At 32.2% G+C, this 25,099-nt stretch overlaps 4 protein-coding genes across 8 annotated transcripts; 3 read left to right on the top strand and 1 right to left on the bottom strand.

Annotated features, from left to right (window-relative positions):
* The first annotated feature begins 21 nt into the window (after positions 1–21).
* LOC105198807 lies at positions 22–3,357 on the top strand. Of its 3 annotated transcripts, XM_039455032.1 has the most exons (7): positions 22–459; positions 962–1,087; positions 1,495–1,506; positions 2,008–2,049; positions 2,313–2,380; positions 2,442–2,645; positions 2,914–3,357. In XM_039455032.1, exons 1-7 carry the CDS (start codon positions 87–89, stop codon positions 2,995–2,997), a joined length of 909 nt encoding a protein of 302 aa, XP_039310966.1. In that variant the 5' UTR covers positions 22–86; the 3' UTR covers positions 2,998–3,357. The 3 variants fall into 3 exon arrangements, with proteins under 3 accessions (XP_039310966.1, XP_025988328.1, XP_025988327.1); XM_026132543.2 differs by lacking the exon at positions 1,495–1,506 and having other exon boundaries at positions 2,023–2,049; positions 2,914–3,355; XM_026132542.2 differs by lacking the exon at positions 1,495–1,506 and having other exon boundaries at positions 2,914–3,355.
* Positions 3,358–3,424: 67 nt separating this feature from the next.
* LOC105200576 (protein CNPPD1) lies at positions 3,425–6,041 on the bottom strand. The gene is made up of 5 exons (XM_011168210.3): positions 5,799–6,041; positions 5,452–5,545; positions 4,682–4,887; positions 4,470–4,598; positions 3,425–4,357 (listed from the first exon to the last, which is right to left on the bottom strand). The coding sequence occupies exons 1-5, from the start codon at positions 5,841–5,843 to the stop codon at positions 3,581–3,583; spliced, it is 1,251 nt and encodes a 416-aa protein (XP_011166512.1). The 5' UTR covers positions 5,844–6,041; the 3' UTR covers positions 3,425–3,580.
* Positions 6,042–6,278: 237 nt separating this feature from the next.
* On the top strand, positions 6,279–18,342 carry LOC105200749 (general transcription factor 3C polypeptide 1). The gene is made up of 15 exons (XM_026132536.2): positions 6,279–6,664; positions 7,352–7,545; positions 7,941–8,832; positions 9,032–9,803; positions 10,080–10,926; positions 11,112–11,357; positions 11,762–12,040; positions 12,417–13,355; positions 13,660–14,686; positions 15,042–15,598; positions 15,745–16,033; positions 16,368–16,590; positions 16,663–16,855; positions 17,100–17,196; positions 17,669–18,342. Exons 1-15 carry the CDS (start codon positions 6,580–6,582, stop codon positions 17,788–17,790), a joined length of 6,762 nt encoding a protein of 2,253 aa, XP_025988321.1. The 5' UTR covers positions 6,279–6,579; the 3' UTR covers positions 17,791–18,342.
* A 220-nt stretch (positions 18,343–18,562) lies between these two features.
* Positions 18,563–24,885, top strand: LOC105200582. 3 transcript variants are annotated; one of them, XM_011168216.3, is made up of 10 exons: positions 18,563–19,306; positions 19,787–19,894; positions 20,084–20,272; positions 20,434–20,505; positions 20,596–20,655; positions 21,182–21,253; positions 21,352–21,405; positions 21,580–21,705; positions 21,780–21,881; positions 22,044–24,885. In XM_011168216.3, exons 2-10 carry the CDS (start codon positions 19,788–19,790, stop codon positions 24,148–24,150), a joined length of 2,889 nt encoding a protein of 962 aa, XP_011166518.2. In that variant the 5' UTR covers positions 18,563–19,306; position 19,787; the 3' UTR covers positions 24,151–24,885. The 3 variants fall into 3 exon arrangements, with proteins under 3 accessions (XP_011166518.2, XP_011166526.2, XP_011166532.2); XM_011168224.3 differs by lacking the exon at positions 21,352–21,405; XM_011168230.3 differs by lacking the exons at positions 21,182–21,253; positions 21,352–21,405.
* Positions 24,886–25,099: the final 214 nt, after the last annotated feature.

Raw genomic sequence — 25,099 nt, 5'->3', positions numbered from 1 at the left:
GAGAACGAACACACGTCGCGTAAGAATTTGGCGCGAGTCGACGAGTGAGTCTCCGTTCGTTTGACGCTCCCCTGCACCTGGACGAGATGTGCGTGTCGATGACGGCGCTTGGGCGGCGAGGGTTCATCCCGAGGGATATCATGAAATGTCAAATGTTCAACGTCAAGCGACCCGAGCATTGCTCCAGCCGCGACGAGTCGTCAATGAACAACGCGCTGTCAGGACGGTGTCCTATGTCATTGTGCGCTGCCGATGTCTCGCGTGTCCTGGGCCGATTCCGCGACAGCTCGAGGACATTCTCTTCCGCGAGGACTCCGATTTCCGCCGACGCCGTCGTTGACGCTTTGACGAAGCAGCAAGCGAAGGAGCTAGTGTCGAAGCTCACCCCCGAGGAGCGGGGCTTGTTCTTGACTGCGCTGAACGAGTGCAAATCGGCGGAGGATAAGGCTGGTTATGAAGGTAGGCATGGCTTTCTCCAATAAATCCATGGTTTTAAACGGTTTCTAACCGTTTACAATTTTTTATTACATAATATTTGAATGTTGAATAAAGGTATTGATTGTCTAGCAGCTATATTAAGCTTGTTTAATATATATCATATCTCAAAGCATTATTAAATAATGAAGAAAAAGGAATAAACCTAAGTAACCTACAGTTTTTAAATTTCGATAACTTTTACCTGTATTGCATAGGTATATCAAAACATCCTTAAATATAATATTATTATGTATAATATTGTTAAGTGTTTAGGGACTACTTTAGACTCAAGCGTTTACTATTTAATGAGGAGCTAATCTTAAGCTTGAATTAAAGTTATATATATTACATTTACACATAATATATGTAGCAGTAAAAAAATTATTTCTGATGAAAATATACATTGATAAAAAAGATATATTAATCTTCTTTTACATTTTAGTGTATCATAAAATATATAATAAAATTCTTATACCTTTGTTAGGTCAATTGGCAACAGTCCGGTGGAGGAGCAAGTTTGGTAGACCTAGCAAAATACCATCGCTGGGCGAGGTGGATCCTACAGGAACCTACTGCCCTATGCCAGACGATTGGTTAAATCGCAAATATGGTAAGAACTTTGCTATATTTTTATCATCTGAACATCATAAATATGCATTTGGATTGTTGGTACTATCAGAAAAAGAAGCGCAGGACGACTTTAAATATGTTCAATGCCACGTAAACAATTTCTTACATTCACAAAGTGTTATCATTAACTTAGATTTATTACCTATAGATGTCGCAAAATAAAATTAACTTCCCTCGACTGTTATTTAATGGTATCTTTGGATATAATGGAATCTTTTTCCCGCAATGCGATCTCCATGGATGTTATTCTGTAAGTTTCTCGTTCTATCTCGATTTCTCAATTTTTCTCTCACTCTCTGTTTCTCTTTTTTCCTCTATAATTACACTAACTCTCTCGCCTGCTTCTATTCTGACACAACTTTTCGGATGTTTCACGGTCCACCACAGTGCCACAGTTAGGTAATACTTTGGACACTTTTCTATCGTTTTTGAAACTTTTTATTATGAAAATTAGTTCTTAATAACTTTTTTTAATTTATAAACGTTAAATATACATTGCTAAATTATAAAATTATCTTCTTTTATACATTTTCTTTCGTAGTAAATTTTGTTATTAAAGTAATCATTTGGATTCCTTTAAAGAGAGCCATCCCAAATTATACAGCATTATTTCGATGAAATGATTATTATTGTAAGTTTATTGAATATATTGTTTAATCGTAGTTTTTTTTTTATTTATCTTTCCTTCGAAACTTTTCCTTTATTTGAATTTTCAAATTCATTAAAAAATACATCACATTGAATATACAATTTTGATATTTGTAAATAAAATTTGTAAATAAAAAAAAATGTACCTTCTATTGCATTTAATGCTTTCTAGTTTCATTAAGCAACTGTGTAGCAATTTCTAGTTAAACAAAGTTAATTTATGGATTTAGATTGAATCTTTTATTGTTGCAGTTGAACACGTTGCAGAACCAACCACAAAAGACCTGGTGCTAGGTATGTATTACTTTCCACGTCAAAGAGCTATCTATATGCTTATGAGCAAATAATTAGTTGCGTTTCTGTCTTATTCGTTTTTTTTATTTGTTGCTCATAAGACATAAATTAAATAATATTGTTCTAAAATTTATTGTTGCAAGTTTGATTTTACTTTAATTTCTAAGCAAACAAAATACATAAAAGTTTTCATACCTATAATAATTTAGATTTCAATTCCGGTGCAAAATGAATAATTTGGGACGATCATTGTATTTTTGCAGTCGCGATCGCGAATGCAATTCCGTTCGTTGGGTTTGGTTTTCTCGACAACTTCATCATGATCGTTGCTGTACGTATTTTACAGGCTTTCATTGTCTACTGCGTGCCGATTTTTAAGATTGATGTTTTAGGGCGATCAAATCGAGTTCATGTTGAATCAAAGATTTCCAATCTCCACCATGGCAGCGGCGGCGCTGGGTAACACAGTATCCGATGTCATTGGAATCGGCTCGGTGCACTATGTCGAGATATTTGTTCAGAAAATTGGCTTTGAAGCGCCCAAATTAACTCTAGGACAATTGAATCTACCTAGGACACGGATTGCCGCGAATGTGGTATGGGCTATTGCTTTATTAAATTTTACTTTACTATAATATGAATAAATGAAAAAAATGATATATATATATATATATATATATATATATATATATATATATATATATATATATATATATATATATTTCCAATTACAATGCTCTTTGTTTTTCAAAGAAAATAAATGCGATGGGTTATTCGTATCGAATCGTGTGTACAAAAAGTTCAAAATCAAGATGAAGTTTTGTTAGCGAAATTATTCAAGATCAATTTTTTCATTCGATACAGGGTCGGGTCATCGGTGTCACGATTGGATGCATTATTGGTATGACGCCTATACCTCTAGCTGCGCTTTTCCGCAATGATAGTTGAATTGTCAAAAAAAAAAAATCCCCAACAATTAATTTAATTAACTCGTGAAACGTCCTACAATAAGCGTTTTGTTTAACAAATGCCTAATGAACTTTTATAATTTAAATATTTAATTGTCGCAAATAACAGGATTTCTAAGTATTAAAAAGTATTTAATATATAAATATATAGAATGTATAGTATAGAACAAAGTTTATGTATAACACCAAACAGTAGGTTCTTCAACTTACTATTTTACACGTGGTTTTAATTGAACATATAGTTTATAATTAAATGTTATATTTTAATGTTAAGTAAAAGCAATTAAGTATGTGTGATTTTAGAGATTAAACTGGAATAAAAATTTGTTTTAATATCAGTCTTCCAAAGAAAGTATATGTTATTCGTTCGCTCAGTATATAATCATCTCTTTAAATATAAGACAGTGTTCATAGCATGCGACATTGGATATTTATTGAGAAAAACAGATCTGTTAGTATCGAACGTTACATTGCAAAATGTTAGTACAAAAAATATATAGATTTATATTATATATATATCTTTTGAAAGAAGGCTGTCTAACAGGCAAGTTTTTATCAACAGACTAATAGTAAATTTTTAATTCTGGTGATCGAAAGATATTTTTGTAATGCGATCGTCTCCAGTCTTGTACCATCCAGCTTAAGGTCGTGTCCAATATTTCCTTCCAATTCACGTTGCGGCGATAGTCTTCCGGTGCAAAATCCTCCGTTTTTCTTATTTTCTCTGTTTTTTTTGTATTTATAGCTTGCGTCGAATTGAATGAGAAGTCGATGTTGGTGATACATAATCTATTGGTAGAATTTGCAACCTCGACATCGCTCTCCAAATTGCAATGCTCGGGCAGCCAAATCATTGTCGAATTTAGCCACCATTTCCAACTAGCTATATCTTTATCATCATTTGTGGTTTCCACAATCGCGGAATAATTCACGTTTTTAGAATCGGAAATCGGAAGACCGTCGTCATTGATCTCTTGGGATCGTGTATTTATCAATGAATCAGTTAGGTCGGTTGACGTGAGATTCGGAAGATTCACGGACAAATTTGTTGGTTGCTTCGAATTAAACGATGCCCCTGGTAAACAACTTTGCACAATAAAATGTGCAACCAGAGTAGATCCCAGAAGAGTCGCCAATCCAGCGGCATAAGTCGCCAAGCAGATCGAAGAAACACTTATTAAGGTTTGCGCGATTCTAATCAATTGAACAGTATTCATCAAACAGCTCAATTCTGTATATGTGCACCATCTTCGCTTGTGTACTTCTCGATATGCCACATTTTTTTCTAGTTGTTGCAATCTTTCCCAAAAATCTTGATGTTGCACCAATACAGTCCAGTCCTGCAATAAAAAAAGCAAAGATACTTCTTAATAAACGACAAATAATTAATAATTAAAAATTGAAATAATCTTTTTTGAAATAAAAGAATAATGTTTATAACGCATTACTTACGATTGCAGCAAGAAAATCTTTTTCCAATTTATTCATTTGAGATATAGTCACTTGTCCTGAATTCGCCCATTCTTTGTTAAAAACCTCATCTTCCTCGCCATCATCATGTAGAAATTTACTGGCTACCATCTAATAAACATAGATAATAAAAAATATACTTAAATGATGTTAAAAGTGTTACAATTGTTGATGTACGAAAAATAATAAATTACCAAAGAAACCAAGAATAACTCAGACGGTGCTACTTGAAGAAGATATTCTGGATTGCAGTTCTTTAATCTTTCAATGTACAGCAAGGCCAACACAAGCGAACATGGGGAAACACACGCATTTCTAGATATCCTACTTGCTTCCTCAACATCAAGTTTTTCCAACGTATGACCACTTTTCACTTCTGTAAAAAGTTCCGCTGCCAATTCTAAAAAATATAAAAAAGATTAGTAAAGTATGCTTTTTTAAAATATACATATAAACATTAAATGAAATTTATCCTTGTATATAATATTAGAAAATAAGTATGCAACAAAATAAGTTGTACATGGAAAATATAAAGCATTTATACTTCATTGTCTTAATTTAAATCACATCTGTCATTTTTTAAGAAAGTAAAATTATGGTATTTGAATGGAAACTCTACTTAAAATAATTGCAAACATCATATATTATAAAGCTAAACAAAAGAAAAATAAATGGAAATAGATATTTCAGAGTTATTCTTTTTACATTTTTTTCCAAAGAGATTTCTAATATAAAAAAATTATTTCCTCAAATATAAATATATTAATACCTATGTAATAATATAGAAAATTTATTTTTAAGTGCCAAATTAAAATATTACACTATAAATTTTGATTTATTATACAAATATATGTTGCTTATGAAATAATTTTTATTAATTTCAGATAATTTAAAACAAACAAATTCACTTCATATATTTTTAACAGATTTTTATTACTAGTTTACAATCCAATGCCATACTGACCTGTAACTGGTAAGCTCAAGGAGTTAATCACTGGTAATTTGGAATAATATAATGATTTTCTTATGCGTTTCATAAACTCATTATGTTCCAGATCCTGCAATAGAATAAGCAAAAAGTATATTGAAGATCTCATTGAACAACGAAATACGAAAAAAATAGTTCTCAATCATCGAACAGTTCTTACATACTTTCAAAATCTGCTTAAATTGCTTTTAATAACTATTCAATATATGGCATGCAAAAAATGTCGTTTAGCAAAAAATAACACACGTAAAACTTTATTTGGGCTTGAAAAACTATCTGTAAGACATGAAAATATTCATAAAATCGTGTATGTAAGATTGTACCTTGGAACTTGCTGGCACACTTGTGCCTCGCCAGCTGTTCGTCATTGTCAGGTATCTGCGAGTCTCACCATAAACTCTTCTCGTAATGTTTTCGCGATACTTCTCTAACGACGGAAACAGATATCATAAAATGCAATCCAGATAATTATTTCGTCGAAATGACGTAAAGCTTTGCGAAAATGTAGCTTTGGGTAGTAGCACGATTAATTTAGGTTAGAATCCCACTTTCAACCACGAACGTATGAAATAACGGGATAACGGGTGCGTCCAGCGAACCATTTTGTGACGCTTGCAGCTATTGCTGGATTTGATTGGAATCCAGAAAACGAGAACCAATCACACATGCGAATTGCGAGTGATGATAGCGACAATTCGATCATCTATTCTTCGTAATTGTACATATACTTAAAAGAAACAAATTTATAATTACGCATTCGGAAAAAGAAAACAAAAGTACAAAAAATTTAGCAAAAAAAAAATTAATTCTGGAGTTTTGTTGTCCTGTTTGTGACCTTTTATACATTCTTTCTTTTTCTCTTTAATGTTTAATCATATGTTTCTTTCGTTTCGAGTGCAGGAAGTAGAACATAGTGCAGCTGTACAAGACGTCGATCAGCGATGAACATGTGTATTTTGACAGAAATGAACAGAAGAATGTGAGGTAACGCGCGTGCATGGGTATAACCTATGACGAATTTTGAAATTTTATAACTCTATTAATAGTAAAAATCTATAAAGAAAAGAACTACAGTATTTTTTACGTCGTTGTTAAATATTATTGATGAAAATGTATCCGTCGTGCAACTTGGTGGAGTCGGTCATCGATGAGGTTGCCTTGGAAGGGTTGGACGGCATTACTTTACAAGGTTATTTGACTTTTATCATAAATAATATAAAATACTGTCTCTTTAGTTATGACTATTTCGATTTACGGACTTACAATTTAATTTGCCGAACTGCTACTGACTGAAAATACATTATAACGAAATTGATTGAATCGTTAACCCAGTGATACAAATATTAATTTCATAATGCTAAGTATTAAAAAATATTTTTAAAAATACTTTGAATCATTTGTCGAAGTTAATTTTTTTTTTTATGGATTACACTTTGAGAATATAGGATTTGACAGAGTGCATATCAAACAAGCATTCTTGAAGTCTACTTAAAACTATCTCCCCTATCTTACACAATCATAAAGTAAAAATTTTGGCAATAAAATAATTATTATTGTTCAAATAATGTTTTATTTCTATGAAATATGAATGCTATTTAACTTATGATCAATTCAATTTATGACTGAAGTTTCAGAGTATAACTCTGGTGTAAGTAAAGGGATACTTTATATATCATTCTAGATATAAAATATATAAACTACTACAATAATTTATTTACTTTTTCTTTATGAAATTGCACATGTTACCATTTATTATTAAATTATATCTTGTTGATTTAGTGCTCTAATAATTGTATCAGTTTGCAATCTATATTTTCTATCTGTTTATTATAAATAATGCTTTAATATTTTATGTGTTTCTATTTCTTATTTTTAGCATTATGGCTACGATTAGCAAATAAATGGAATGAACAGTTACCATTCCCTAAGCCTTTTATGGAACAGATATGGTTAATATGCAGAAAAGTGAAAGACTTCCTATTTTATAAATTGGAAACACCTAGAGAACCACTTGTGATATTTGATCGTTATGAATTTGTGCATCCTGATCTTGGCATTATACTTGAACCAGTATGTATATTAATATATTATTAATACAAGAATATTATTGTTAATACGTACATAGGGATAGAGCATTTGCGTTATAAACTATTATTACTGAATATACATTTAAAGCAACTATTTACACCAATTGATTTATCTCATTATTTTGTATGTAAAAATATTAAGGTATATTATAAAAAAATTAATAGTCTACAAAATGTTTTATATTTTACATAGAAACATGCTAGAATAAAGTATAAAATATTTTGTAAACTATTGATTTTTTGATAATTCTATTTTAATATAAAATGGTTTTGTAATTTGACACATAATTTAATTTTTTAATATTTTATAATTTTATCTTAAATTGATTGACTTTTAGTATTTAAATTGTTACATTCTTTTCACTTTTATAATTTTAGCCAAACGTTCCGCTAGATATTTATCCTCACTGTCCTATCCAAGATGTTAAGACAGGTGTGAGAGGATCTTGTTCCACATATTACACAAGGAAAGATATTAAAGAAGATGTTAAGAACGCAAGTTTAGATGAGGTGACAGAAAAATATGGACTAAGTTTAGTGATTGTGGCATCTCAGCGAGTTAGGACACGAGCTTTGATAGGTGTCGACGTAAGTCCAACATTAGAACTGACAATTATGCACTACTGCTTCCTGGAGAGAGTAGGACGATCTCGGTATCATGGTGAGGTCACTCAAGGCAAGCTCAGCTTAGCTGCACTTAATGAGAATCCAAAGACATTGTTTTATCACCGAAAGTTTCTGCTGCAGCACAAGCTGATTACAAAGCAGATCCACCATCAGAAGAGCGCTGGTCATTGCAACAGTGGTAGTCTCTTGCATCTAACGCGTTTCTACGTGGAACGAAAACCGAAAATGATCTACCTGGCTGAACAGGTACTCGATATTCTACGATCCAAAAAACAGGGCGTAGCTGAATATGACGAGATTAAGAAGAAACTTGGAATTGAAAATTCTATAAAGAAATTGTTCAAAACTTCCTTCTTTCAAAAAATCGTGAAGACTGATATTTGCGTGTTGTATAGAACCTTGTATCCTAATGCAGAACCCAGTGAGTGGCGACAAAAGAATGATCCTACAAAAGAGAAAAAGATTAGAGTCGTGCAGGTATTATATCCGGATGTCGAAGTTGCTGATTTATGGAACAAGGATGAAAAAGAAGAGGACGAAGACATTGTTGAATTGGATGTGTCTAATCATAAACTCAATGTTCCTTATCTGCAGCAAGCAAACGCTATTATTGAAGCTAGTAAATCGGAAGGTATATCTCAAGGTCAGTAGTAAATATTTTTATTAAATTTTAAATAAGTTTAAAAATTTTTACAAATTTATTTTCTTTAAATTTATATAAAGTTCAAATTATTATAATATTGCAAAATTAGTATACAATATAGTTTCATTATTTAATTTTTAAAATATAAACAATGTAGGCGCATAGAAGTTAAGAAATTTTAAATTAATATAATTTTTAGCTGATTTGGCAAGGACGATGGGTCTCACCAAATTACAGTCTAGATCAGTTCTGAGGAATTTAGTAAAGTCGCGTATCATTGCAACATACATGAACGATATTGGCCGGCAAAGGATTTCAAAATATGTATCAAAGGAATTCGAGAAACGTAGCAAGTTGAGTAAGCAATTTAACAAAGAAGTTCGCAAGATTAAGGAGCTCACTAAGAAAATAACTAACAACGAGAAGAATGTGGACAATCAAGCGTCTTTGCAAGCAGAAAACGAAATGCATCCTACGACCCACGAAGATGATCAAACAAGCAAAAATCTTGATTATGTTGATAAAATTAATACTGATGCACCAGATATTGATGAAGATAGAAAAGATGAAAAAGAAAAAGATAAATATGCACATGCAAATTATACTACTAACAAAGAAATGGAGTTGAAAAATTTGTTCTACACAGTCAATAGAATTTTGCACAAGTACCATTTATCAAAATTTCTATCTGAATACAAGTGCACGTCGAAATCTTTATTAAAGAAGATAAAGAGTTCTGATGTGAAGACGAAAAATTCCAATGCAAAGGGACAAAAAACGAAATTTGATATTTCAACTATAAATATGCAGCAAATTGTGAATGATGCCAAAGCCACATCATTTTATAATAGTATAAAAGCGAATTTAGTAGCGCAAAAGCCCATTCGCACGGGGAAAGGAGTTAGCGAAGTCTTTGGTTTTATGGAAGCTGTGCAGAACAATCAGAAGAAAAATGCTAATATTTCATACAGGTTTGTATAAACATACTCTATAAGTATATGTAGGTAAATGATTGAATTGATGGATTAAATCACTATTGCTAGAGAGAAGGATAGATTAGTTAAAAAGAATATTAAAAAATGTTATCTAATTTTTATTTCATATGATTTTATAAATTTTTCTGTAATATAAAATTTATATCTTTGTGATTTTCGAATATATTTTTTTTATAGTTTAGAAATATAAGTATTCTGGTATTCTTTCATTGTAAGTATTTATATTATTAAATATTTGTTTCTTGTATTTAGATTGTTAAAGCGTGCCAATATGATAATTGAGGCAGTGAAAGAACATCAAGTGATTGACGATACATCGAAACTCACGAAGATGATCTGTCAGGAGGAAGATAAAGAGGGTTACATTGTGAAGATTGACAAGAAATCTCTCATCAGGCTACTGCAGAAACTTGCCAAGGATAATCTGGTGAAGAATATTAAATTGACTTTAAGCGCAAATGGACGTGAGAAGAATTTAATGTTTATTTGCGATCCCAACATCGATACTGATCATACATTGATCAAGTCAGCCGTTGAGCAAGCAAAGGTCAAGTTTTGTTTATTGGCGTCTCAGAAGGGAAAGATTACGAAGAAAACAATGGAAAAGCTGGACTCTATCAAATCATCAGATTCTAAGGAACAATTAAATGAACTCCATAAGACAGCATCTAAGTCGCATTCCGCAAATCATAAGTATGATGCTAAAGCTGGCAAACGTTATGGTCTCAGCCCGAAATTCATCAGGATGCGGACGATGCATCTTCTGCTCTTCTATCTGGTTTACGATCATCCTGGTGTACCCACATCGTCTCAACAAAAACAAGTGGAAATTCTCAAGTTTAATGGATATGAAATTGATGACGATCTCATCAAGGAGTTCAGCACTATTTACAACAACGATGTAAATTGGAAGATGTTTGTTCCACCTTTGCCTAAACACAACGGATGGCCCGAAGGGTGGGCACTGATGTGCGACGTTCTATTAGGGATGCCCTTGTCGATTTTTACCAAAGTACATAATATCACCTTCATGATCCCGGAGTTGGAGCATTATTTAAATCATCCAATCAAGAGACATTATCTCGTTAAGAACCTTCCGGTGAGTTTGACTTACAGATCTTATACGTTATAGGTTTAAAAACGCAATTCAAATAAATATTTCTAGATATTAAAAATCGTGATTTATTATCTTTTAAATCAACGAAAGTTGGATCAATTCGGATAAGTTCTCCGATAAGCTCAGGTCTTTGAAAATTAAAAATTGAATGCGAGTTAAATTTTCAGGTCACCATACGCAATACGCTTTTGCATGCGCGAAAGTATATATTCAATATTCATGATACCATAACCAGATTGGGTTACATCGGCCTGGTCCAGTTTGGTCCGCAGAGGCTAAAAGATAAAGATCAAGTGTTCATCTACATAAATCGGCGCACGGAATTGATGGATACGACGTCTTCGGCACCGGGCTATCACAAGATTGAAGACAAGTTATATCCCGTGACTAAGTACTTCTTCAATCGCATACAGGTACTGTTGATTATTAGAAATATTTTAGAGAGAAAAATAGCACTTGAATCTTCTGAATCTAAAGTTTTCTCTATTTTAAGTTTATGGAGTAAATTTAACTTCTCGAAAAGTACTTTTATTTAAAATATTAAAAATCATGTAATGATCTTTGACTTAAAAAATATATTTTGATTGAATTCAATTCATGTGTATCCAAAATTATTTTTCTAACATAATTTATTTTAAAACTGTTTATTTATGTTTCTGATTTATTTTTTTTTGCTTCATCTGTTATATTAATGTAATGGTATACTTGATACAATTTTTACAATTAATAAACAATAAATTCGTAGGTAGTAATACTTGGGACTAATCAAGCAATTTTTAAAAAAGATGTAATGTCTCATTAGAGCGTTTCTTTGCAGGCCGTTGAGAAATATTGGTACGATATGTGGACCATTTGCGTTAATACGCTACTTGGTGGTAGGCAGGCGGTACACGGCAAGGACATTCTACTTGAGGAATTAACCAAGAAGAGTGACATGATAAAAGCTGTTAAAGAATGCAAAATCAAAGAGGCCGAGGAAAGGGATACCGGTGCAGTTCCAGGAGATCGTCAAGGAGCGGCTGGTATCGACTCGGCTTTCTTCGCGCATCTAAAACGCAATTGGAACTGGTCAATCAATTATTCTATACATAATCAGGTAAAGCAGTAAAGACATTATCTAAAAAATGATTATTTAAAAAAAATGAAATAGAACATCTTTCTCTCTTTTGGGATTAAAACATTTTTAGAGTCTTTAAACTAATATTATTAATATTATTAACTTATTTAATGCAAAAGAGCAATTTATAATAAATATTTTTATATGAGATAACAGATTAGAATTCCATTCTGAAATCCTCTTGTTTACCATCTGATATATTTCTGAATATAAATTAAATTTGTTTAATTTATAGAGTTATTCAATTTGAGATTAATTTATTCATCAATATCAGATATACATGTTGGGTTGTGTACCGATATTTCTATTACAAAATACATCAGTGTTATTTATGAAATATTTTCTTTGTTATTAGTCTTCTAAGAATCAGGGAAAATCTAACATAGGCCAACGGGATTTGCATTTATCGAAAATTCAAGCAAAGCCAGTTAAATATACGGAGTACGATGGTCTGAAAAAGATTTCGGGGCCGCCTCCGCCGCCTACTGTCAACGCAACTGAATTGCGAAAGAAAGTGCACGATTATCTCAAGACTGGAGGGAGGAAAAACGAGGCTCTGACATCACATCACTCCAGCAGACAGAAATCCTTCGTACGGCGTGTGTTGCCGCGCAAAAAAAGTGTACGGAAGCCTCGTCTCAAGTACGACGAGGACGATTATCGGGCGATGCAGCGAATGGATAAGCTGCGAGTGGATTGGGACTCTCACGAAGATAATATTCTGCTGGTGTGCAAAGTAGCGACGACCTATCTGTCGCCGAATCCGCGCAAACAGATGGTCAGCTTTATAGCGATACGAGATGTATTGCGAATATATTCTTATACTTCGTACAATAAGACCTCACGCGCCTGTCAGCGTCGTTTAGTGTACATGCTGCGACAGTCACGTACAACGAACAGCGTCATGTTAGGCGTCGAGGAAATCAAACAAGATCCATACGTTGACAGGCGATACGGCGGCATAATGGACAAACTAAAGGGCGAGTGTTCAAGCTCGGCAGAGTACGAGAAACGAGTGACTGAGGTTTTTAAGGAGCTTGTTGGCTATATTGTTAAGAAGTATTACGACATTGCGGAAATTAAACCAAAGAAGCACATGGCGATGCCCAAGACAGTGCAGGAATTTAATCTTCTCTTCGAGGTATTCCATCCGATGAAACCGCATCATAATCAGGGCTTCACGAAGGATGTGAAAAGCATAAATGACATTCATTCAGCGACTATTAATTCTATTATACACAGTTCCATGTGTTGCGGAAAGGATAGGCGTTCTTGGGCTTATCATCTCTTCATGGTATGACCGATATGTAATACGGAATATTTTATTCATGAAACACAATATTCCAAAGCTCATTTACTTTTAAAATTAAATTGCAATTAAATCTTTGAATGTTTAATAACATAAAATCAGCATCTCTGACTTTCTTTCAATCTATGACAGACATTGCTTAGCAAATATTGTTTTTTTAATTTTTATTTCTTTTTTAAGATGTCTATTATTTATTTTTAGATAGAATTTATCTAGTACTTTGCAAAATTTATTTTTTTTAATTATACTATAAATTTTTTATTGATATTTATTAACTTTTTTGTCAAAGGTATACCAGCATTATTCGGAAGCTCTTTTAAAACAAGCAATGAATAAAATCAGATCGGATCAGTTGGTGACTGTAAAGAAGCATCACTTGGCGTCTATTAAGAAATATGGCAACTGCATGCCGATGAGCAACTCGCAGTATCAACTGAGTATTAACTACATTTACAAGTTCCAGACTAAATGGACTTATGATGTCTTCAAGGAAACCTACGATGTCTTCGAGAAATTATTGCAATGGTATTCTGAGCACAAAAACAGCGAACAGGAACAAGAAACAACATTTAACGGTATTGAGATTCCAGTTTCCAGTGGCATCGTTTGCGTCATGCATGATCTTTTAGCACGCAGTCAAATCGACTTTGACATTGAGATGCCAGATCAAATTATTATGTTGGATGCGAGATATCAAGGTAAGGACGAAACTTATTTCAGAGCTGCCCAAAAGTATCAGGATATTTTGACAAGACTTTACTGCTTTAAATTTGAGAATGTTGCTGCTCAGAAGGCTGCAGAGAAGGCCGCAGTTTCTGTATTTGAAACGGAAGAAACTTCTCATGAAATAAAAGATTCTTTGAAAAGGAGGAAACCTGAGAATGATGGTCCTGAAGAACCAAAATCAAAAATCTCTCGTAAAAACGAGGAAAATAGTGGAATAAAAGAAGGAAACCAAATTGATCAAAATGAAGATACATCATTCAACAAGAAACGATCACTTGATGAAAGTGACAAACGCGAAGAGACGAATCTAAAAGATCATTCTCATGAGCAAGAAAGTAAGAAAAAAACTCGTGCAAAACGTTTATCAAGAAAGAGATCTGCCATTACTGAACAGGATTTTACGGACAATGAAGACCAATTCTTTAAGAGAGCAAGACTAAACTCTGAGGATTCGCTGGATTTTGAGAACTTAGAAGAAAGCGAGGAATCAAGGCTTCTCGAAGAGGAATGTGAACGATTGTGCGAAGATTTTGACAGCATCGAGAAACTATTTCCGATAAATGAATTTAAGGAACAAACGGAGGAAGAAGGTATATATTTTTTTATGATAATACAATTTTTCTATAAATAATTATTTTTTGTTGTAAGATATACAATTGAATTATTATTTGCAATATTAGCTAAAAATTGAGGATTTATTTTTTTATTATTTTTACTGTTCTATTTTGCATATTTTTAATAACATATTCGACAGCATTTAATAAGCATTTAATAATATAATTGTCAGCATTTAATAAATAAGTTGAATAATCTATATGTATATAAATTATTGGACTTATAGCTTATAACTTATAGCTTATTCAATATTAGATTATACTATAATTTTTATTTAAACTTTATAATTAATTTTTTTTTTAATAATATAAATATATTGTTTTAATTCAGCTTCTGCGATGCAACCGAATAATATAATCGATATGACTTCGGTTCCTCGACGTGTCAGTGAGATTATCAAGAACATATTGCCTGAAACGAGCTATTTTAATTATCACACTAAGATAGAAGATACAAGCGATGTTCAGAAAAAATACACTAGGATAGCCATGCTAAGGATGAGAGAAGAATTAGATGATCTCTCAGTAACCGACAGTCATCATGCGCACGAATACTTCGTGGTTAATAACTTCAGAATGTTCTATAGCTTGGAGACGTTACCGTCTTTAGCTACAGAAGCATCTGTAGTGCCATTAAACGTTGAGAATTTTAAAGGTCATTCTGTGCCTAGTCAATTAATACCGCTAAAAATCAAAACTGTAAATGATTTTCTCGACGATTTAAATCGGGCTGCCACTTTTCCGAAGAGCGGTATCTCTTACACGGACTACAAGAACGAGATGATGACGAAGAAAAAGAAAATAGCAGTCGACTGGAAATATGTCGACGCAGTGTATGAGTTTGTTTACGAGAGGAAAGAAATCGGCGCCAGTGTGCAGGAGTTATTGGTAATTTAGCCTTTATAGAATAAATATTTTTTGTTGTTCTCTTTTATCTTTCAACGGTTTTTTGCATTTAAAAATCAGCAGTTATCTTAAAAATATTTTGCTAATTTTGTTATTTTTTACAAGCATTTTCTTCTTTTTTTGTTTAGGATAAATTCTTTGATGAGCAAAAAGAAGATTTATACAAAGCGGTTTCACTTTTAGTAGATAATTATGTATTTTTACGCTCTGGAGTCACTAAACCGCACTATATTCATCATCGTTACTTGGATCCTTGGCTGATTAATTCCTGTAAGATACTTCGTCTTGAACAAGAGTCTCTTATGCCATTCAAGGACAGTATATATGCGACAATGCAGCAAGGGAAAACAGCTGAGATAAATACTGATATGGAAACTAGAGACACGCATACTGAAGATGCAAATATACCTAAAAAATGTAATATATTTATATTTGTTCTAATTTTATTGAAGCATTTATCTCATATTTATAAACGAGCATTTAATTTTTTTACAAGCATATGTATATGTATATATATATATATATATATATATATTCAATTTGAAAGATTTTATTAAGATGAATTTATAATACCATTATTTTAATTGTATCACTCTGTTTTATTCTTTACTATCATAATTTTCTTCATAAAATATAAAGTCTAAAAGAATGACAATTTTTAAAAATAAAATTCTCTAAATTTTTATTGAATTGTTAAATTATTTTTGATATATATATTGCTTGTTTAATATCTAAAATAAATATATTGTAGATGAAACAGATAATGCGATAGCATCGACATCGTCGGACAATCAAGAAACCAACGAGAAGAAAAACGAAAAAGTGGGCAATGACTTAAATAACAAGGAGAATGAGACGAAGGAAGGCAGCGAGATCAATGAGGAGAGTGGCCCACGTCCGAGAAGAAAAAAGCAAAAGATACGTTTATATCCACAAAAGGACCTACACAAATCTGCGCAGTCGTTAGATTTTACGTATGTGTTAAGAAAGAAGGGTAAGAAGAACTTGAGAGCTTTCAAAAATAATACCGAACTGTTCTCTTTCAGAACTGCTGAGAATATAAAAGTCGTCATAAAACCATGGATACGTATAGACGGTGTGGTAAATCGCAAAGTTCTAGATCGAATGTTGGGTGCAATTCTGAGTTACTGTTTGCTTCATCCTGGACTTACAATGGCAAAGATGCAAAGCAGATTCGTCCCTGTTCTACAACCCTTTCATACGCGTGAATTGGTTGAAGTTCGTTTTATTGATTATCTGTATATTTACAAATTGACAAATCAGTATTCCTAAGCTCTTAAAGAGACTTGCTCTAATATTTTATATTAAATGTAATTATTACAAAAGTTTTATAATAATTTACTGATTAAAAAGATAGTACGCAAATTTGTCGCGTACATTTTCTCTTTGATATTATTGTCCAAATGCAACAAACTTATTTTTAAATAAGCTTTTCGCATTTGAAAATAATTTATTTTTGCAGATACTGGTAAAGTTGGAATGTTTAAAGAGTAAGCTTATGAAGAAGACGCGCGTTACTCTGTTCTCTCCATCGCCTGTAATTAATCTCAGTGATTTAAGTATGTAACTATTAATAAGATTGGAAATCTTCATAGTTGATAGCTGCTAATTAATATTCGCACCATATTTGCAATCTCTATTAATTATCATGCGCTGTTTATAACATTCTCAAAATATCATAATCTATTTTTGCACAAATATAATTTCATATTCGTAAAATTAAATATATATTTTTTCTAATTGAAAATAAGTCAATACTAATTTTTAAAAATTACCAAAGAGTATATATCAATACATAATATTTCTTGAACATTTTAAACTTGTCTTATATAATTTATAGAAATATTTTGGTAGAGAGCAATATTTTGGGCAATTAATTTAATTTTATTACCAATTTTATCAATCTGAAATTATTTTATTCATAACTTCTGCTGTTTTATGAAACATTATTTTATTTCTTTTTCTTTATCTGACATCAAATTTATTATGATGTACTCTTGCTAATATTTCCCCCCTCTTTTTTACTTTTAGCTGCAGATACCGTTGGTTGGCCCGCTGAAGATGAAATAGTACTCGAGCCTACCATAGATGCCATATTGAAATTTAGTATATTCTTGAGTACGAGAACATACAGCACAGATTTTATGCCATAATCAGGATTGAGAAATAATGCGTTATTTATAACGTTATCGTAGCTTTTTTTTAGTAATGATCGTTACTTTTGTGAAGTAACTCTAACATTAATTAATCAAACGTTCCCAACCTTGTATGTGTTCCTGTAAATATAATACAAGTATGCATGTGTGTGTGTGTGTGTGTGTGTGTGTGTGTGCATATATATATGTATATATCACACTTGTATTATTTACATAGAAATGTATTGCTATATATGTACAGTAGGTATAAATGAAAATATACTGGTCATATATTGTACAGTTTATATATAAAATACAATAATCGTAATAATCATGGCATAAAAGGTGTGGGTCTGTTCTCGATGTTAAAGATCCAGGTTCAAATTCATCCAGAATATATTAGATTTGTAACTAATCATTATCTTCTCGAAGGTAGTAGCAAACCATCAAGAGTACCTTTATTAAAACAGTCACCAGCATCACCATGGAACATACATTGGCATGCATGAATATATATATACATTAAATGGAATTTATAATCTTTAGTCATAATATTAACTTGAGAGAAATAATATGTATATATATTATAACATGTGTTTAATATGTATATATTAAATTTTATATAAATATATTTATAATTCAAATAAGACAAGAAGATATTTATGTTAATTTTCTTTGTGTATATATATATATATATATATATATATATATATATATTTATATAGGAATGTTTAGAAAAATGTTATTTCCGAGTAGAATGGTACCAGTGAATAATATTTAGTTCTTAAAAATATTCAACATTTTGTCATTTTGTCAGCATTATGTAAAAATTATAATATTTGAATAAGACTAATGAAAATCAATTACGGTTATTAATACACGGTTACAATTTCTTAAAAATGCAGAACTGCATATAAAATCAAACAAAAAAAAACTAAAAATACTTTTAATTACAGGTCTCGACACTCATTAATGCATGCACGAATTTAAAATGCGACCAATCTGAAATTGCCGCGTATTCGGTACGAACGATAATTGGCCGCTAGACTGTATACAAGCTCAAGGCTAACCAATCAAATCTATTTCACACACAGCTGACATTTTTTTACACGAAGTCGCCCGCGCCGTATCGCGCGAAATCTTCGTTTCTCATTTGTCAGGGGACGCGCGATTTTTTCCCCGCGTATTTTTCCACAATTGTCTGCCTCGCCTCTTTTCCTTCCTCGGAATCAAAAATTGCTTTCGTTTTAACTTGTGGAAACGTCCACGATGGTTTAGTCTAACGGACGGTTTATTGTTTATCTTCGGAGAGTTGCGTTCGGGAGGAATCGAGTAACGAGAAGATTCCGTGTCGACAGGGTTGGACAGGATGCGACTTGAGGGACGTGAAGATTGACGTACGCTGAGTTTCGTACGCAACATTTGTAGGATTCGTGTTGCTCGTGAGTATTTACTTACTCAGAGGCTTCACAACCTGCAGAAAATTCAAAGATTCTGAAGTATCAGTTGTGTCTACTACTTATGTCCTTTTAAGGTAAACATTTCTTAAAATTTCTTTTCACGTTCATGGCAGATAAGACGTTGGTGAACGAATACTTGCAAATGGCAGTTTGTTACGCAGGAAAATGCAATTGAAACTTATTGCATGTTGTAGGATTATCAAATATCCTAACAACTAAAAGGAGACACAAAAATATGAAAAATATCTTAAACTAAAATTTGAATCATAGAAATTACTTTTCTAGTAACATCAATATGTTTTCCTTTATATTTCCTTTATATAGGATGTTTATTTTACTCATAAATTGTTGGACGTTTAATAATTACTTCAACATGCAGTTTTATTATAATGTGATTTTAACATTATAAATATAAAATTTTCAAACTTAAAAATATAAATGTATTTTATTTAATACACAAAATTGAAATGAAATATCTGTAATAGTTATATTTATTTTTACTTTAAGCTTTCAAATAGAAATTGCTGTGTAATAAATAGTATTATGTTCCACAGAATGGAAGTAACAGCATCAAAGTCACGCTGGTGTTGTGCACCAGGTTGCATGCTAAATATAAAAATAACGAAACGACATTTCTTCAGATTTCCAAAAGATAGAAAAAGGTATTTATCTGGTTTAGTTTAAAATTAATGGATTATAAATTTAAAGATCTTTATTCTTCAAAGATTGTGATTTTGTACATATAAATATATAAATATATGCATGTATATATATGTATATGTATAGTTTTTTTTATTTAATGTAATGTTACCAAGATTCTCAAATTTATATTTAAGATTGTATAATTTTAGATTTCTAGAATGGATTAAAGCATGCAATAGACTGGACTTGATAACAATGAGCTCAGAATGTGCTAATCGATATTACTGGCTATGCCATTTACATTTTCGAGTAGAAATGTTTCGAAATATAGAAGGAAAAATTTATCTCAGTAAAGAAGCTGTGCCATCAATATTTTTGAAGCCATTGCAAACAGGAGAGTGAGTAAATATTTGTAGATATGTTTCAGTTTGCTATGTATAATTTATATATTGCTACAGAATACACAATATTGCTACAGAAATAGTTTCCAAAAAATAAATTATCAGATTTAAAAATCGTATTTAAATTAAACATGTGGAACTCTTTTCTCTTTTTATAGTAATACATCTACAACTTTATTTCAACCGATTTCCTTTGTAACTATATTTTTAAAGCCAGAGACCAGAAATAGGTAAATTTTCAAGTTTTACTTGAATTTTCTGACTTTTTACATAAAAATTAGAATATAGTTAATATTAAATATTGTGCAATTCTGTTTCAGAAACTCATCATCTGCAGATTTATCACAATCAGAAGTGTCTCAAACCCATCCTGTGACAGGGTGAGTTTTTACTTTCCTATAAGAATAGCATAATATAATTTATTTATAATACAATTTATTCAGATAAATTTGTGTATAGTATATATAATTATATATACATAATTTATATAAAAAAGAAATCTTTTGATGGTTGAAGCAGATTTTGATGTTTAATAATAGTTTTATATCAATTTTTAAAACGCATTTTATAAAACTGAAAAATGTATTTAAAAATTGTTATAGTAACATTATTAAGATTAATTTTGTGTAAATGACACAAAAAAGAAAAGAGATACCATTTTTTGACCAAAATGAATCGATTTTATTTCAATTTATTGTTATATATACACAAACATCAAGTGTCAGCTTGTATTGGCATTATTTCGTTATATTTTTGATTTAATTTTTCTGAGCCCAATTTCTTTAAATTTATTTTAATTTATTTACATAATTTATAATAGACGTAATAAATGTTATATTTATGAAATTTTGTTTGCTTCTTTTATTGTTTCTCTTTCTTGAAGAAATATAATTTCTTAATGCACAGAGATACAGCTATAATTTCACCATTGCAAGCACTTATTCCGAAAGCAACTATAAAGCAGACATGTGAGGATAGGTAACTTTTCTGTTTGCATTAATTAATATATTGTTTTTGATTGACAAATCCTTAACTTACTTGTTATAAGTGTTAAATAAGAAATTAATTTTTATCAGAAATGTGCCATCAACTCAGACAACATTAGAAGTGAAGTCAAATAATGATAATGGGTTAGTGAATAAATAGTACAGAAAATATTAATTCATTTATTTTCATATTATTATTCATTAAATAGTCTTTATTTATTCCTGTTTTACTAATAGAATTTAAATATAAATAAATTTATTCTAAACATTTTTATTTATGATGGAAAAATAAAGATATGAAAATTGCACTTTCGATAGGGGTACTTCTACGACAGGAATACAATTCATCAAAGAAATATACCCAAATACAGGAACAGCATCGAAATCATCGCAAATATCATCGACTTACAGCATGCCTTTGCCAACGGAAGAATATAATAATATGTAAACTGCGTTTTTTTTAAAAGCTCAACTTATGTGTCATTTACAATTGTTAAACAATAATTTTCTTTCAACAGAGATATCATAGATTTAACATCTACGGATTCTTCGGTGCCAACAACATCGTCAATGTCATCGAAAACACCATCAGTTTGTGCAATGCAACAAAATGGTGACAAGTGAATATCTGAAAATTAATACTATTTGATATAGCTATTACAAGAGACGTTACAAGTTTTGCACAAGTTTATTTTAGTGATTAACGTTAGATTGTTACAGCAAAACATAAAATGCAAATTTAACAATAGAATAAAGATATTAAATTTTATTAAACGTTATAGGACATTAAAAAGAAAACATTGGACTGTTTCGACACAAACGCCAGATGCGTGGATGTATATCGACTCCTTTCTTCGAGGGAAGAGACAGCTGGAGAAATCCGAAATATGTGTCGATAATCTGGTCGTAAAGCGGAGGAAAACGCTTGGCACGGAAAAGGAAGATTCTCGCGTGAACATGGATCAATTTAAAGCGGCGTGTGTAGACTTATTACCGCGTAATTCTGCCCTGTTGGTCTTGGCGTGCATCAACGCTTGCGAGAAAGCTAAGGCTAGAAAGAGTTTTAAGTACAAGCAATTCGCGCTCGAATTGTTCTTTATGGCATCGGGTGCGTACAGATTTTACCGGTCATTATGCTCGCTGCCTACAGTGCGCCAGCTGTGGAGTCATATTCGCACCTGGGATATGCCGCCTGGTTTGAACGACAACGTACTCGATGCGTTTCGTTTAAAGATAAAGTCACTGCCGCCGATGGAGAGACATTGCTCCCTGTGTGTGAACGAGATGCGACTGAGGCCGCATCTCTTTTACAATCTGTCGCGAGATAGAATCGTTGGTTTCCACGACATCGGTACGGAGAAGCGCCGCACGTTAGCGAGAAAGGTCCTGGTAATAATGGCATGTAGCTTGGCTGGTGACTGGGAACAGCCCATTGCCTACTACTTCCATGGTGGCATATATCGCGCCGATACTTTGAAGAATCTGATATTCCAAGCAATAATTAGACTGAAAAGCATTGGTGCAACCGTGCACACTTTGATCACCAATACCTCACCAGCGTTTCTACGACTATCGCGGCATTTAGGAATTTCCGCGGAGCGCCCGTCATTTCTAGTAAATGACGAAAAGGTGTTTTATGTTTTCGATGTTACACGGCTAATTAGAGTAACCAGAAACGTGCTCAGGAGTTACGATCTTCGCTTCCGCGAGAAGAGAGCTTCGTGGACGGATATCGAACTCTTTTTTAGACATGATAGCCAGATGCGACTATCGCTAGCCCCTAAATTGTCTCTAGGTCATCTCGATCCCAATGAATGTCAAAAGACGGAAACCAAGTATGCTGCTCAAATATTCAGTAACAGCATAGCCACAGGTCTGAGCGCACACATTGCATCAGGTGAATTACCGCTGGAAACGATTGGAACGATGGAGTTCATACACAATTTTGATCAACTGTTTGATATACTCAACTCTTGCGCATCAACAAAATCGGATACTAAAACTTTTGGACAAGCTTTCACGGGTAGCATGTATGAGATGAGTTTCTTACAGCAGATGCTCGACTTTCTAAAGTCGATCAAGGTAGTGAACAGGAATGGCACGTATGTCAAGTCGATTAAGTGTTTTGATCGTTGGCAAATTACGATCAACGCAGTCATTCAATTGTGGAACGTGTTGAAGGAGCACCAGATCCTTTTTCTCTACATGAGAAGACTGAATTTGGAGAGCATCGAACGCGTTTTTCGCTCTGTCAGACGACAAAGCGGAAATCGCATCAAACCCACACCTATTTTGTTTACTCGTGCATTCAAGAATCTTGTTAGCAAGCACTTCCTCGAGCATTCAAGCGGAGGTGATTCCGCCATGAACGGGCGGAAAATGCTTAAGCGAATAGCGTCGGAGTCAACCACGTCAGTGTCATTACTAGCTGACGAAGTTTCACCTGCAGTTCAAACAGTTTTGAACGTTGCAACAACAAATTATCGCGATTTGCGGCTACCTGAGATAAGCGCATTTAAGCGCGTGTGTGAGTTTCTACTCAACGAGTGTTTGCGGATGCACGTTAATTGTGACATGTGCGTCGCCTATGCTGCTAAGCAGAGCAGCCCCAGTAAAGATGCATTAAGTTCCTTCAGTCTCTATGTTTCCAGCCTTGAAGATACATTTATGCATAATTTCGAGACTCTCTCCATCGAGGAAAATCTCGGCTCTCAAATATTGCAGCTCGCGGAAAAAATCGATTATAAACCTCCCTGTCCGGACTTTCCGGTCACTTTATTGGTTAAACTGTTCTTACGTATGCGAATATATCTTACGTTATCGCGGCATAATAAGATTTGCAAAAACATAAACGCACCACGTAACTCTTTGAATGTGTTACAGTTATGAACTATTCATTTTTATTGTGTTATCTGCGTTCAGATTTTATTATTTGAATTGGTTACTCTATTTTATTAATTAGTATTTTTTTATGATACAGCGCTCATAAGCGGTATTTCCACTAATTAATCACACGGACTTTTTGGATTTTACGATTATTTGCACAAAAGCTTTTCATATTGAATATAGATTTTCACTGAGAGGAAGTTGCCGAATAATCAAGCTATGTATTTTTAACTAATTTTGCGACAGTCCCTTTTGACATTGTTTTATTAATAATTATCTGCATGTTATGTTTAACCGAAAATATCTTACTCGTATTAACGATTAAATATTCGATAAGTTATTTAAAGTGTTTAATACGAAATTAACATTTGCAGGTCGTTATTAATATATCATTCACTGTTCTTTTACTTTGCTTCTTTATGAGAAGAGATTCTTTGATGAAAAGATTATGTACGAAAACTTGGAGTTATATTTTAAGGGTGATATAATTTGCAGTGTTCAAGCAAACCTTCAGTGCATTATAAGTTTTGTTACAGAAAAAGAAAGTATATTTAATTTCGTATATTTTCCGTTTTGTTTTTTTCTGTTATACTAGATAAATTGTTCTTATGTCTATTTCTTCATGTGAGTAAAAGAGAAGAAAATTCAGCAGCTTGAAACAATTTATCAGTTTTTTAATTATATTTTAAATTATACTTTAATAAATTTGATTTTGTAGAAATACACGATTAATTGTTAGAAATACATATATTTGTTTTTATTAATGATGGATAAATGAAGAATATGAAACAACGTTGAATTTAATAATAATCTACTTCAATAAACTGGATTTTGTAGGAATGCGTGATTAATTACTGTAATTATAATATTAGATTAAAAGCTGTTTCATATTCTTTATTTTATTCGTCGTTTATAAAAACATTTTTATCTCATTACAAGATTGTATATACAC

Source organism: Solenopsis invicta, chromosome 11 (assembly GCF_016802725.1).
Source record: "Solenopsis invicta isolate M01_SB chromosome 11, UNIL_Sinv_3.0, whole genome shotgun sequence".
NCBI classification, from domain to species: Eukaryota; Metazoa; Arthropoda; class Insecta; order Hymenoptera; family Formicidae; genus Solenopsis; species Solenopsis invicta.
This window is presented reverse-complemented; position numbering and strand designations above follow the sequence as displayed.